Source organism: Stegastes partitus, unplaced genomic scaffold (genome assembly GCF_000690725.1).
Source record: "Stegastes partitus isolate 25-593 unplaced genomic scaffold, Stegastes_partitus-1.0.2 Scaffold1825, whole genome shotgun sequence".
Classification (NCBI taxonomy): Eukaryota; Metazoa; Chordata; class Actinopteri; family Pomacentridae; genus Stegastes; species Stegastes partitus.
In genome coordinates this window covers 61380-77358 of record NW_007579556.1, presented here as the reverse complement: position 1 = coordinate 77358, position 15979 = coordinate 61380, and the positions used below count along the sequence as shown (strand labels likewise).

General features: G+C 39.5%; 1 protein-coding gene across 2 annotated transcripts; it reads right to left on the bottom strand.

Moving 5' to 3' along the window:
- Positions 1-508: 508 nt before the first annotated feature.
- Positions 509-11838, bottom strand: fbxw2 (F-box and WD repeat domain containing 2). 2 transcript variants are annotated; one of them, XM_008302500.1, is made up of 9 exons: positions 11545-11838; positions 10760-10786; positions 10341-10633; positions 8884-9106; positions 4722-4916; positions 3733-3866; positions 3429-3515; positions 3153-3322; positions 509-2706 (listed from the first exon to the last, which is right to left on the bottom strand). In XM_008302500.1, the coding sequence occupies exons 3-9, from the start codon at positions 10605-10607 to the stop codon at positions 2418-2420; spliced, it is 1365 nt and encodes a 454-aa protein (XP_008300722.1). In that variant the 5' UTR covers positions 10608-10633; positions 10760-10786; positions 11545-11838; the 3' UTR covers positions 509-2417. The 2 variants fall into 2 exon arrangements, with proteins under 2 accessions (XP_008300722.1, XP_008300723.1); XM_008302501.1 differs by lacking the exon at positions 10760-10786.
- Positions 11839-15979: the final 4141 nt, after the last annotated feature.

Below are 15979 nucleotides of genomic sequence, written 5' to 3'. Positions count from 1 at the left end.
CATTTAGTTTCAGGTCATGTGACTGGGATGCATTTGCCCATTAACCCCAAAGGGGAAAAAGAAGCCACTCCCCCAGACATCCCATCCTGACCCTCGTAGGACAGCCTAGCCTCAATGGCTATTCCACGCAGCTACCAGGACACAGCATTTCACTGTTCAAATGGGACATTTTTTATCCATGTAGGACACTTGTGTGAGGGTTCGACCGCAAAATGGTAAAAAGCTACACGGCAAAAAGTTTCCCAAAGGGACAACCTTTAGAAACACTGTGTACAAGAACCTCAAGGTAGAATGTACATTCTACAGCCATGCTACTTACTGTACGGCCTGTAGCACAGGGAACAAAGTGTGACATATTTATAGCTTTGCTGTTATTCACTCACATCGTCATCCCAAGCAGCTGCTAGTGTGGTTTAAAAGAACATTCATCAAGAACATCGTGTTGGCTCACATGTTAAAATGGTGCCATAAAAAAAACCCAAAACAAAACAAAAAAAACACAAACATATGGGACTTTTGCTACTGTTATATATTTGAAAGCCTGCAGTAATAAAGCAGAATATAGACAGGTGCTGGTGAGAGGGCTATGATAGTGAAGCAGAAGATTTTGTGAAATGAAACACAATGCAGTGCTTGAATGCAATAAAATGAACTCTGAAAAGATACACTGACAAGAACTGTAGAAATGCAGCATTCCTCCCAGCCTGTTTTAGTTTGATACATTATATACAAGTCATATGACTGCATATTTTATCAGAATTAAATGCTGCAGGGCAGAAGACATAACGTGGTGCAACAGTCCAGCAGCAGTCAACATACAGAATGTTTATGGTGTTTTAATTAGATTTGAAAAAACCTAAACTAACAACGGTCTGTACATCTGCTGTGTACATTTATCCATGTGAGAAACAGGATACGGTCTGTGTACAAGACAAACGGATCAGTCATAAATGAAACCTAGTGCATATGAATACATTTCGATCTGTGGTGATCTGGGGCCAGCAAATGCAAATGCAGAGGTCAAGGAAAATTCTGGGATAAGCATTCACTGATGATGAAAGTCTTAGTTTAGAAGAAGCAGAAATCCAAATTGAGACATATTTCACAGTTTCTCCTGTTGTGGAAGAAAAGCCATCTATTCAAATCGTCTTTCATGTCTAAAATAGTAGTTTTGCACAGAACTGACTACTTGCCAAGTCACTTCCTTAGCTGTGCGATGTATTGAGGCCTTTTACAAAAATAAACCTGATGTTTAACACAGTCAGTGATTCTTAAAAGCTATTCTCGGAGCAAGTCATGTCAGGTAGATAGCTATAAAATTACAGACATCATATCACATAGACTGTTAGAGCACAGTAAATATGAAAAATCAACACAAAAGTACAATTTACAATGCAGTCATAACCTTACTGCAATGTGCCGGAGTTAGCAAGAAAGTCTAGTTGTAACATCAAATGAACAGAAAAGGCACATCACATTTCATTTCAAGCTGACATTTAAACCAGACATCCTTTAGAAAAGCATATTCATTGGAATTACATGAAAACATGGTTTTACGTGGTACACACCTATGTACCGAAACCACTTTTTAACTGACGATTCAGCATGCAACTTCTTTCCTTTGGATGGTCTACAACAACCTCAGGGAATTTCTCTCTTGATGTCGCCACTTGATGTCAAAGAAGACGCCCTCCTATATTTACAGCAACTGTGTTAAAGGCAACCGTGCTTTTCTTCAAGGACACCAATGTTTCAGTAAGTCAGCTTGGGGATCAACTTGGCATTGGGCGTGTTCTACATATATGTGTGTAGAACACTTCATGTACATGGACAGCACATGTCAATTAATCTTATCCTGGTAAGAAAAGGTCAGCCAGAGATGGCACCGAAGTACTAGACTATGGATTAAAGTCAACTACAAATATCTTTATATCATTGCTTCACAATGCTAAACTGACCACAGAGCAAAAACTGCCAAACACATTTACTCTTTAACATCTAAGTTCAGTACAGGAGAATTTCTATGGTTGTGTTTAGTTTAGAAACTTTGATGCCTTGTGTTTTGTTGTTGCTAACACAATGTGTTCTTCAAGAAGTCTGTGTTCACTCTGTCTTTGCCCCAGATCAGACGAACACTAGGAGGTTGTCAGGATTCTGCAGAAATAAGGAGCAAGTGTTGATCCAGCACCGAATCTTGCACATCAGTAACAGTTTAATTGTCGGTCTTGGTTTGCCTTATATTTCCATTTGTGACTTTTCATGTTTGTGTCTAGAAGAGGACTGTATGCTGAGAAAGAAACAAATAAAAACAAAAGGCTTTGGTCCATGCATGATCTATCTTGGCAGTTAAGATTCCAGAGCACATGTGGTGGCTGCTCATGTTCTAGTAGTCTGGGGTTTGGAGACTTTGTTGGCTTCTATCCGTTCTCCTTCCAGAGTACTAAGTGAATGCTATGGTCGGGCATGCTGGTGGCAAACACTAGTCCAGAGTCATTGTCCCCATCCAGGCCGTTGAGCCAAGCGGTCACACCGGCCAGGAAGCTGGATCCTCGTTTGGATTTTCTGTAGGCTGGTAGGGGCCAACGGCCTGAGATAGCCTCTGTCCTCAGGTCCATCACATACAGAAAGTTGTTGTCGAAAAGGAGTGCAAACACCTCACCAAAGCTGAGCAGGGATAGGTTGGCTGGGTCCTGCATTTTTATCACCCTGAAAACAGTAAAACAGGCAGGATTCAGAGTACCACTAACAGCATGATCATACAATTCTGTCGTCCAAATCCATGATTTCAATCAATAAGTTACATGTCAGTCTGTACAACCTGTTGTTTTCTCATTAAAATTTACTCCTCTTGGTTTGTTTGTAAAAAAGTTAACATTACCAAGAATTAGTGAAACTAAAATGCAACATTATGCATTATTACAGCAGAAGTGCTGAGCCATGCCACTGTTTGCCATTTTAGCTCATGGTATATCTTACACTATAAGGGCATGTTATAACAAGATTTTTTGACAAAAAGAGTTTGATTGTCATTGAAGGGGGTCTTTTCAAATCCAACACAGATTTAGAAAATGTTTGTATCGTGTGCAGTTTTACTTGTTTTTCTGGTTTATGGCTAAACCTCTTACTTTTTACGAAGTATTTGGTCATTTTACCTGAGAATCTCAAAACTGGCAAAGTCCCACTGATAAACTCCAAGGTCAGAGCTGCAGACAATATAGCGTCCATCAAACTGCAGGCGAGGCTGAAGGCTGATGCTGCGGTCCTCTGACACTGACAGTGTCTTCAAACATTTACAGTTGATTTCTCGGCCTAGTGGCCAGACCTGCAGAGGGGGCACATTATTTGCTCCATCAAATGGACACTTCAGGTATAGCACTCACATGTGATACACTACCTTCAATAGTGATGAAGCTGAAGTGGAGCCTTACCTTAATTTCATACTTATCAGCACTTAGGAGTATGTAATCACCAGGACTATGCACCACTGATTCTACTTCACTCTTCTGTAGTATCACCTGATGAAAGACACAAAGTACAATATAAGATTTCCAAGAATTGCCTGATATGCTCCTATAATCTCCATGACATAAGAACACAAGAAGTTTGTCAGTAGGGATGTTAACAGATTTAACAGAAGAAGACTCATAGATTAACCACAGAGTAAATAAGTCAGAGGGTCTCAGAGGGACAGACAAAAACAATCATTTTACTGGCGAGGCAAATTGAGCTGACCTTGGTGACCCATTCTGTGTGTCCGGTCAGAGTGTTGAGACAGGCACCAGCAGACAAAGCCCAGACCTTCACAGAGAAGTCTGCAGAACCACTGACCAGTATATCCAACTCATCATTGTAGTCCACACTGAAGACTGAGCAGACAGATACACACACATGATATATTCATACACACACGGTGTCTCACATTGGGAAATGGCTGTCTGTAAATACGAAACAATCACATATTTAGAAATTGACATATTGTTAATAAGTACAGCATTTCCCTCAGTTATTTTTTGAGGGGGTGAATATAACAAAGCGGGAATTTTGTACTAAAGATGGCCAAGAATCTCCTCGTATATTCTGTCCTCATAACAAACAGTTGTTTCAGAGGCGCCACTTGTTTTCCGGGCACATGTATAGTCAGCATGCTTGTAGTGCAGACCGTCTGCACAAGGATGATCCATGTGGACCCTGGTGGACTTGGTTGGATGACAAAACGCATCACATGCACCCTTGTAGATGCAGACCTGTAGTATAAAGCATTATTTGCTCTTGAGTCACCTGGGACAGGTTCCAGTCCCCCTACGACATGTGTGATCATTTTAAGTATTAAATGATTTTCTTTTTGTTTTCTCTTTGAAGTAAGTTTGAGGAACCTGTTTCATTGCTTGTGTTTCTTGCCTTCACTTTTTTACAATGCCACTGTGTTCCCATATCTCAGGAATCCACTTGCTGACACAACTGTGTTATAACCAACAGAAATAATGGTGAAAACTACAAAAATAAAACCTGATAATGTTGCTTTTCTTTAGCACACTTGATTGTTTTTATACTACTGTCTAAACATGTGGCTACTTCAGTTGTTTACGGTTGTATATTTAAATGATCTTGGCTTCTCTGTGAAACACACTGCCTCTTCTTTGGAATGAAATGTGTTGCAAAATGAAGGTTCTCCTATAATTTTAAATAACCCGGGACAGATATCTACTTCACATTAATCCAACCTGCTCCTGTGTGGCCCCGGAACTGCTGGATTTTAGCTCCTGTGCTCCACTCCCAGCATGCAATGGTGTTGTCGAAAGATCCAGTCACCAGCTTTTGTTCATCAAATTTTACCGTGGCGCAGGTGTGTGTCTGAATTCCATAAATGCACTGTCCAGTGCGCACATCCCATAACTTAGCAGAGAGGTCATCAGATCCTGAAAAACAAGAGGACATCCATGCTTATATACAATACTCTACATGGATTAATACAGTGGCATGGGTCAAACACACACTCTGTGGATGGTGCATCACAAACAAATATTATATATTCATTAGATGGAAAGTGAAATATTTAAGTCATTTCTTGTTTCAGTTTTAAAAATCCTACCCCATAGCTCATGAAAATCAGAAATCCAGTCCCTCAAATTATCTGAAAATGTATTATCTAGTTTGAGTAAATTATTATCTAAACGGCATAAATACCACGTATTACTTGATCTAGTTCAGTGCAACCACAATCATGGGAAGACCACAGACTTGAAAGAAGAGTAAATTTCCTTTTCCAGCAAGACTTTGCAAAAAATTAATATTTCACTTCACGTTTGATGAGTCTAGAATTCTCGCAAGGGGAAATTCTCTTTCGTACATATCCCATAAGGTAAGGGAGCACCCAGCCACACCAAGGTATCCTTGTGGGCCTTGTTCAGGGACCCAGTAGGGTATCTTGGTGGTGCTGGGACTTGAATCCCTGACCTTTCGATCAGTAGCCCAAAGCCTTAATCACTGAGCCACTATGGACAATATATGCCAACGCTCCAGGTGGCCATCAAAAAGCCCAATACTCTGGGAGTATCAGAAGATTGTGGCTTTAAGAACTTGGCTTATTTGGGTCATATTAGAGCCAATAGTAAAACCTAAACCTAAATATAGCTGAAGGAGCACAAGGTTACTATTTCCCAGAAACTGGCTCGTTTCATTTTTGCTCTGGTGTTAATAGGTTCTTGTTCTTCAGTCAGACAGTATGGACATAAATAAATTCTTATCAGTCTGTAGCAGAAGTTGTGATTTCAGTAGAAAAAAAAAAACATGTTGACAAATGAAGATAATGTGCCTAAATTTTACTTGATAAAATTAACACAAAGCTTTCTTTTCTTTCAGGTGGGGCTGACGAACTCAACCCTCACTGAGTTGGCGCATTGTTGCTGCACACGTGTGGCTGGATCAGTGTTGTGTAACCACTGCATTGCTCTCAGTTAGCACATTACTCACAGCTTAATATGTCAGTAGCTCCCCCCTGCTCAGCAGTACAGAGGGAAAGCAATAATGCCATAAACCAAAAACTTGGGCAAGTCTGACAGTAACATAATTAGAATTCAAATACAACAGCTACACATCCATCAGGTTACATACACTCATCATGTTGACATCTTGCTTAAAATTCACAGTCTGGTCGAGAAAATGGCTGTGATGTTTGTATAATGGCAGAGGAAGTAAGGTGAGAAATATGGAATTATGTGAAGTAAGCTATGTACACAGAACAGCTTCTGTGTTGATGTCTATAAATCTGCATTGAATGGCACCACAGGCATCAGACGTCACTGTTAAATTGTTGGACATGGCTGTCTCAAAAGTGGCAGAGACCTACAAGTACTTCCCCCCCGTTTCTGCAACATGGGTGTGACCGCAAGGAACCACCAGGAGACTCTGCTCTTGCTAAAGTTCAAGCTGGCATAATAACAACCCATAAAAGCATGACATTTAACGTAAATAAATAAAACATGTCTTTTTTTTTAAACACTATGAGTGAGACAAGCCTTCCTTTTTAAACAGTCCAAAATCACGACAATTCTCTCATCATAAAAGAATGATCTAATAATTTATGTTGAACATAATCTATAGCGACAATCTTAACCACACCTATTAAAAATGTTGTTCTCTGTTTTTTGTAATAATTTATATCATGATTTTGTTCATCAACTCACCTTTACCTGAACCATTTGTTTGCCAATATAGAGGCTAAATTCTATAGAGAAAGTGTACTGCTGCATGGAAGTGTGAATACATATGCTGATTGTGTTTTGTAATAAATATTGGACAGTGTTTATGAATTATTCAGTTGTTTTGACAAGGCCAAATAAAGACTCAGCTTTGGTAAGAACGTACCAATACACACCATCAGCAAAATGTTGTTACAGGCACACGGGTTACAGGTACACGAAAACCTAATGATCCAGATCTGGGTTTGAGTCTGTTACAGGTATGAACACGGCTTTAATAATCTGTTTCTTATTACTCTGAAAAACTGAAGAAACAGCAGACATATTTTCTGAACATATATCAACAAATATCGCAGATACCTACACATATAGGTAGAGGAAAAAAAAGAGGTATTGTCTCTTTATCACTCGGATCATGTTGCTGTATCTGAATATGCATTAAATCCTCTCCACACTCCCTGTAACTAGTAAGTGACCCTGTATGCATGCTGCTGCTAAAACTTCAGTTTGCACTTTTAGGTGTGGATCGTCAACATAGCTTTTCCTGTTGGGACACTGAATTTCAACAAGGCCGAATAAGGGATTCCCTGATTGGTCAAAAACAACCCCATTTGGAGAAAAGCCAAGCCATGGAGCATCGGTGGGGATTACAAACTTGCTAGGACATTAGGTGACCCCCTTGATCTCCTTGCTCCTGAATAGCATCCGTTCCATTTCTAAGTCCCTTTTCTAGCTGCTGTCTGACTGGTTCCTTAGGAAATTCTTCAGCCGGCTTTTGTGTAGAGATCTGTTTAGAATGACATATTTCTCCAAAGTGTAAGGAGCTAAGTTTAGGTCTCGTTCGTCGATGCCAATCTGGTGTTAAACTTTGCATATTTGCACCCTCAAATTCCTGAGCCACACCCTAAGAGACTGAAAGGGCAGCTATTGATATTTAATACAAACAAGCACACATACAGATGGTTGCAGCCTGTAGCCAGCCACAGGGGTCGTAGTGAAACTAAATCAAACAAGTCAGTATTTGGGAAATAGTTATCTTTAGTCATATCAAGGATTAGGTTTTACTATTACCTCTAACATGTCCAAAAACAGCCCCCATGAAAATCATTAATCAGAAAGTTTCAAGTCTTAAAGCTGCCATCTTTATCCTACACCCTCACCGTAGGGCTTGTCTGACTTCCTCATGGAGGCACTGACATAATTCCCATACACACATTTAACACCTAAGTCTTTCTTGGACACTGAAGGAAAAAAAAAAACTAAGTCGGGTCATTAAAAATGCAAATGCTGAACACCATCTTACTGTCAATGCAGTCAAACTCAATGAAGAAAAATGACAACTTAACAGATATCAATCAAGCCTATAGGCAGAATTACTTACCTTTGTTTATGTAGACATACACTGTGATGTACACTATGTAATTGCATCCACAATTCTATGCAGGTAGTTGAAATGGTAAACCTCGTAGGCATTTCATTTTTAATATGCCACTGTTGATAGTACACAGCAACAAAAATGGTGGTGATGAGTGCTGTAGCAGGAACTGGAAGTCAGGAGACCACATTTATAAAAAAAAGCCCAATCAGTGCTGTCTGAGATAACCACACCCCATCATTTGAATATAAAAGATGGAAACAGAAAACAAAATATGGGATGAAAAAATAAAAGTTCCGTGGAAAAAAAAGTGGCAGAAAAAAGGTCCCTTGAAATACTTTGAAAAGGATCATTTCTATATAAATATCTACGTAATTAATCATTAAGCTGGATTTAACGTGTTTTATATTTACATTGACTCATACGTTTGTTGTCTCGTGTACTAATCTATTTAATATTCATTTAGTATTGACTGCATTTCATTCCATAAGCCAGGGCTTTTCTGCCTCAGTATGGACAAACACACTTTGCGAGAGTTTTTAGCCTCATTTTTCCAGCTCCTGCTTTAATTTTCCTGTTTAATAAGACACCAGTTAAGTGTCATGAAATGCAACACAGCAGCTCTATATGTGGATGAAGCTGATCATGTTTTGTATTTTTTTTTGCCAAAGCTGACATAGTGGGGTTGATTCAAATCTATGGTCATGGTTTCCAGGACAGACTGGAGGATTTTCAGCCTCTGGATGCAACATGAGAGAGATTCTAAGCTGACCTTTTCCACACTGAAAATACATCAAAGTCACAACGTACCTGTGCAGAGGAGTCCATCCTTATAGTAGAGAGCATATACTCGAGCACTGTGGCCGATGAGTGACGATGTCTCAAAGGCCTCCTGATCCTTTAGCTGCATCATACGCAGTTTAGCCTTCAGGTAGACCCCCTTCCAGTGCGATGCATCCTGAATGGACTCATCAATCCTCCATCCAAGCTTCCGGCACACACCCTGCCACACTTCTGTACATGAATTTATCACCTAAAAGGAGATTGATGCTTTTAGAAAGGTTTGACACTTAAATATTAAATTGAATTGAAGCTTTTAGCTGTGAGGCGACAGTGCTTACTTCTGCTCTGTGTACATAATATCGGTTCTCAAACTGTATGAAATATAGACATTTTCTTTTGACATATGGAAATATTTGTAGACACAAATAATTACTGACTGAATGAAAAATGTTATCTGTTGAACCACATAAACACTACTTTTATGAAACAATGCAAAGAAACTAACAAGCACTGTATACCAGTACATGTCATTAATTCGTCTAATTCCCAACACATTTACATATGTATATGTGCCCTGCCTCTCCCAGTCAGCTGGCATAGGATCCAGCCCCCCACTCATCACTCTCATCATGTTAATCATTAATCTGGGTAAACATTTCAATGTAATTGTTAAACATGTCCCTCCTCATTTCTGCTTGAAAGAGTGAAGATCAAGAAACAGGGATGCTTCCCCAAGGAATGGGTCGTCTACCTTTTGTTTGAGTCTTTTACTGGACCAGTGTGCCTACTTTATAGAACTCTTTTAGTGTATGGATTAGGGCTGGACCAAATAGCCGAATAGTCGACTATTTGTTCACTGTGCTGGAATCAGAATATCAAATTTGATCTCCAAATAATATGCATATATCTCATTATTTGTAATATCTGTCTTAAATCTTATTTAGTACTACATTATACTATATTTAGTACATTCCAGCTTGCTGTCTTTCAGTAACAAACAAGTTTTAATCATTCATCTATGTCAGTTCCTTTCTGTTGTACAGGCTCGTGTAAATCAGCTAACATATACCTGGTTCCAACCATTCAGATTTTTAGCTATAACTCACTTCATTTACACTCGCATGCTTAGATTACTAACTTATTTCTACACATTACAGGACATAACAATCCTTATCTAGTTTAGTAAATGACAAATTTAAGCAAGTTTATCAGTTAAGTGAACACATAGGGCCCCTTACAAGTGGTGCAGTTTGACTCATTTGTAAAGTCTGAATACAGCTTTTTCTCATGCAAAGGAATAATGTGGAGTATAGGACATTAGGGGTTGATCAAGCTTTGCCACTTCTATCAGAAACTGAGAGAAATACATCAAGTTTCACTACAAAAATGTTACTTTATATTTCTCTCCTCATTTCATGCAATTATGTTTGATAAGACAAGCACATGAGACACCATTATTACACTGACAGAAGCACAATATTTACCTTATTCCATTGTTTGCAGACGAGGCAGCAGGTGAGCAGGGTTTGAGGATCGAGCCAGCGCAGCAGGTAGAAGGTCAACTCCAGAGGAAGGAGGCGCAGGAAGTCACGTTTGAGCAGCGTCTCTAGTCCATTCGACAGATGACGAAGCTGGACAGCACCACTCAAAGATATTAGGTGGTCCAGGGACTGGTTACGCTGCTGGTCGTTTAGAGTAAGGAAAGTGGCAGAGACTGACTCCAGCCACCCCTCAAAGGCCGCCTTCTCCATGGGCACATGAGAGCAACTTGTAGCACCTGCAAGAGCAATGCAGGGTCAAACGTCAACACTTTATCTACATACATGATCGAAATTAACATCTTGAGCAACTACAGATGAGGAATCTGATAAATGAATGAAAATTCAGTATTTAGTAAACTCACCTATCAAGTCAAAGAGCCAAACATTTGCTGTGAAAAGATTCCAAATGTTAGCATGTTAGCTTAGTTTTATGTTCCTGCAAAACCAGTCAAAACAACAATTCCTGGTATTTTTCTCATGTGTGACCAAGCAAATAGATTACATTGATCCATTTGTAGTAGCTTCATTCGCAGTAAACGGTACCAAAAATACTATTCAAAATACTGTAGTAGATAATGGATAATACAAAGACTCATGGTTTTGGTGAACTGACATAAACAGCTATGATAAACTGCTGTCAATCTCAAAAGGTTAAACACAAACCATGAGAAATAAAACTCAAAGTACATCATTGAACAAATGGTATAGTTATGAAAAGGCATTATTACCCAGCTGACAAGCAATTAAACTATGGCCACAGATGTGCAATTGTACACATTTAAATGAAAACCAAAACAGATGAGGGCTTTACGTCAGGCTTTAGGCAGCGCACCTAGCTTTGGCTGAGCTAAATAATAAAAATAAAAATAAACCCCACAACAACACTGGCCTGGTAGGCAGCCTGTGTGTATATGGGGTACACGTTTCATTCATTAAAAATAAAAACGTAGAGGTTACTCTTACTGGAAGCATCTGCCTGTGCATTCTTTCGAAGTCAGCCTGGCTAGTTAGCAACTTCTGTAGCTAAGGTTAGCTAAATAACACTTCTACAATTTATTACCAAGTTAGCTGCGAGTGAAGAACAATTAACGGCATATATTAGCAAATGAAAGGGCATTTAAAATGTAAACTTAAAATGTCCACTGACCGGAGAGTTGCACGGACTTTAGTTATCACCACTTTGCTGGCTTAGTTAGTTCACATAGCGAAGTTAGCTGTCGTAGCTAACCTGCCAGCAAACAAGTTGAAAGGATGTCCAAGTAACCTAGCTCCGTAGCTAAGGTTAGATAACCACCGTGATCAGCGCGCCTAATTCTATTACTCTTGAATTACATGTTTCTAATGGAGTACTCGTCTTTACATTTCCCTAGCAGGGATATTTTAGGTCGAAGAAAAGAAGGATATGAGCTTCTGACAGCATGAAAACCAGAAGATAATGGAAACGCTCCCTGTTTGGTTGGTTCGCCTCCCTCAGTTTAGGCTTACAGGAGGCGCCGTTACAATATTTGCTAACGCTTCCCCAAAAACCACGAAAAATAAGTTAAGTAAATACAATATTGCTCACGTATTTATCTCTTACTGAGACACAGGGACTTTATTTTTGCTGTCTACGTGCACTGACACTTTTCTTTTCTGAGGAGCTAACTTGCCTGTACGTCAAAACTGAGGGAATGAAAAAACACCTTAAAAAAAACAGGTGAACAAGCTTCCGGTGTCGCGCCGGATGTGGAACGGTGTGAAATATGTGACCGGGGTTGGCTTTCCCATGTCTGGCTCTCGGTGGTTCCGTTTGTTGGGTCTGTGCAGCATATGCAACACGCAAATAGTGGGGATTTATTTAGAATAGCGGAACCAAAGCATTAAAAAAAAAAAAAAATGCCAGAGAAGCAGGGTTCCTTCTGAAGGCAGTAGCGTATGGCCAATTACGCGAGATAAATGTGTATTTAAAAAAACAACAACAAAAAAACAGTCTATCCCCTTATTTAATTTGACATATTGCACGTCCTTGATTTCTTTCCTCGCGTCCTTCCCACTAGAGATTCGAGCGGAGGAGGCTTATATTCGTGAAATGAGACGAACCTTATGTACAGTAGCCTGTTTAGTTGTGGTGCACAATAATCTCCACCAGAGGGCGCACACACTACGAGTTTGATCATGTTTGCTTGGAGTGGTTTTGGATGCCTGACGCTTTTAGGTTTGACATTATGACAAATTCATAAACAGAAATTTATAACATTATTTATGAATCAATTAATTAATATTGTATTCAATTTTTTCTCAAAGCAACAACAACATTTTTTTGTTGTTATGTTATTACTATTAATACTTAGTCTTACTTTTTGTTTTCCAATCGGCACAAAAGACTAGACGAGAAAGAGTCATAGGACCCAGCTTGTCTCACCCCAAAGCATAAGGAAGGGAGAGAAAGGCAGGGGTTAAAGAGAACATTACTCAGACAGCCCAGAATTATTCAGAAAAAGCTGATGGCAATTGTAAAGATAAGATAAGGTGAATGTTTTTTATCCCTCACTGTGGACATTAGATACAAATGAAGCACAGTAAGAGACAAGGCAAGAAATACAAAAGCACAATGAGGACATCAATAAAGCTATAATTAAGATTATGTACACCCTTCACGTGTGCAGAAATGGCATGATGAATATACATATTAATATGTACAGATATGGCATAATGTCTATACATTTTAATATATATAGAGACATTGCATGATGGATATTGATATTGATTTGTACAGACATGTCATGATGGATAATTTACCCAACTGTAGGACTCACACAGTGTGTAGAATCGTACCTACATTTATACAGAGTAGCAAGTAACAGTGCTACATTACTGCTTTTGTAAATTGAGAGAGAGAAAAGACCACTGTTATGCTGTTACACTGGAATGGATGTAAAGAGAAATTGTGTTTTATTATGTCATTGCACTCGAAAAGCTATAGAGAACTGTCCATGATGGATGTCAGCTTTACTAACAGACTTCCCTCACCGACCTCTTAGATGGAGTCCAGATGGCAGTGCAGTACAGAGCTGGTCCTCATGATCAGTTTGTTCAGCCCTTGCCTATCCTTATCTGTGCTTCCACATCTCCAGCAGCCAACTGCTTAGAAGACTGCAGATGCAACTACAGTGTCATAGAAGGACAAATAAAAAAAGGTGGCCCTAAATAATTGTGACAAAGTCTCACAAAAACATCCATCAAATAGCTACATGTGCTTTATAGGACAGCTAGAATAACTAAAGTACATATTTATTGTCTATGTATTATCTCTGCCAGAAGAACAAACAAACCTGAGAGGGATGAACAATCATACATCACTAATTCACCACACCAGACCACGCTTTATCACAGCAGGTTCTACATAAACCCGGACCTCACTCAATAGAATGCCTGAGACAGCCGAGATCACTGGTGTGCCCAACTAAATTTATTTTAAAAAAAAGAAATTAAACACAACTTAGTGCCTTTGAGAGAGAAACGGTGCCCTGGGATCTAAGCCATGAGTGACCATCAAGCATTGGTGGCAGTTTTATTCCTCATTTACTCCATCTACTACTCCTCTCCAAATCCCTGACCATCCTTGTATCCTCTTTGTATCGTCTTCACCCTCTGCTCTCTCTGGCCCTGATCCATCCCTGGACATGTACTTGGAGCCTGTACTGCACAGCTGACTGAGGTCCTTACTGACATTTTCAACCTGTCACTGGCCGAAGCATTTTTCCCCATGTGCTTTAAAACCACCTCCATCATGATGGTGCCAGAACACTCCACAGCTACAAGCTACAATGACTATCGCTGGGTTGCACTCACCACCATTGTTATGAAGTGCTTTGAGAGGCTGATCTTGGCTCACCTCAAAACCTATCTGCCTCCCACACTGGATCCCTTTCAATTCACCTACTGCCAGAACAGAAGTACAGAGAACACTATCTCCACAGCACTTCCCTTCTCCCTCTCCCACCTGCACAACAACAACACCCGTGGTTCCAACACTATTACCAAGTTTGCAGACGACACAATGGTGGTAGCTGGCTGCAGGGTGCATCACCAACAACCTGGCCCTCAATCCTAACAAGACCAACGAGCTGTTTGTGGATTGTAGGAAGATGAACGGCTGCACACAATCCAATCCACATTAATGTAAAGGAGTGTGCACCAGCTTGCAGGGATATGTTAGGTTTGAAGCAAAGCTCAAACAAGCACAGTGACCAGGTTTTATGTTTCTTACTCTACTATTAATTCTAAGAATGAATTTGTTTCCTCTTTTAACTATTTGACTTGGGCATCAATTCAGTCTCCAATGATTTAGTTGCTATTTCAGTAGAGGAACAGAGTAGAGATATCCTGCCTTTTACTTCCTATACTTCTCAACTTTTCAACACACAGGATCCTCCATTTCCCACAATTCAACTTGATGGTGTATTTTCATTATACCTGTCTGATAATCACATAAATCTGTCGAGCCTTCCATCTTGTGTTACAGACTGTGTCATAGTTTTCCAAGTCCATTTTGCTTAACTATGATGATATTTGGTTTATTTTTGTGATAATTAAGGATGACTACCACTTTCTTGTAACTCGAGGTGTCTTAACAAAACTTTAACAAACTTTGAACAAAACTGAACATCAAAACTGCCTTAATTAAATCCAAAAGTAAAACTTTTCTCCTCTGTAACTAAACAATTAAATTACAAAACTAAAACCTAAAGCTAATCAAACCGTTTATCATTTCTTTCACCAGAAATGTGAGCAGTTTTCAGCTCATCTGAAGCTTCCATGTTGCGAAGGGTTCCGATCAGGTTAGACATTCTTTGAACCAAGTCTTTTGTTTTCCAAAGAATTCACATTTCTTGACTTCTATTCAAATCTAAGTCCTAATACTGAAACCTTTTGTATTGGACAATTGCTCTTGCACCCTTCTAACACATTGTTGTGTGTGTCAAGTCACAGAAGTACAACCTGGTGAAGAAATTTCAGCTATTTTTACTGTCACACTGGGCATTGATCGGCATTAGTGTGACAAAAGTCATCCCAGTAAGCTGTGTGTTATGATTATGTTGTGATCAACACATCATAGCAAACAGGAGGGAAGACTAAATTGGGCAAAAACTAGCAAACAAAAAATCCCATGACCTTAAGATGCAAAGAACATTGTCTTTCAGATGACAATATGGATGAGTAATAGATTGTGTATAAAAAAAACCCCTGCTCAGTCCCACTGTGTGTTATTACTTTTTTTTTTTTTTTTTTTTAAATTTATTACATATTATAAGGAACCTCTCAAGGACAAAACAGTAGGAGTATATTCTATCACTCAATTGTGAGAATGTGTGACTAGGTGTAGTCTGTATTTCCATCCATCCACTATCTATACACCGCTTACAAGTGTCACAGGGGGGCTGGAGCCTATCCCAGCTGACTTAGGGTGAAGGCAGGGGACACCCAGTCGCCAGTCTATCACAGAGCTACACTTAGAGACAGACAACCAAGCACACTCACATTCACACCTATGGACAATTTAGAATCACCAATTAACCTCAACATGTTTTTGGACTGTGTGG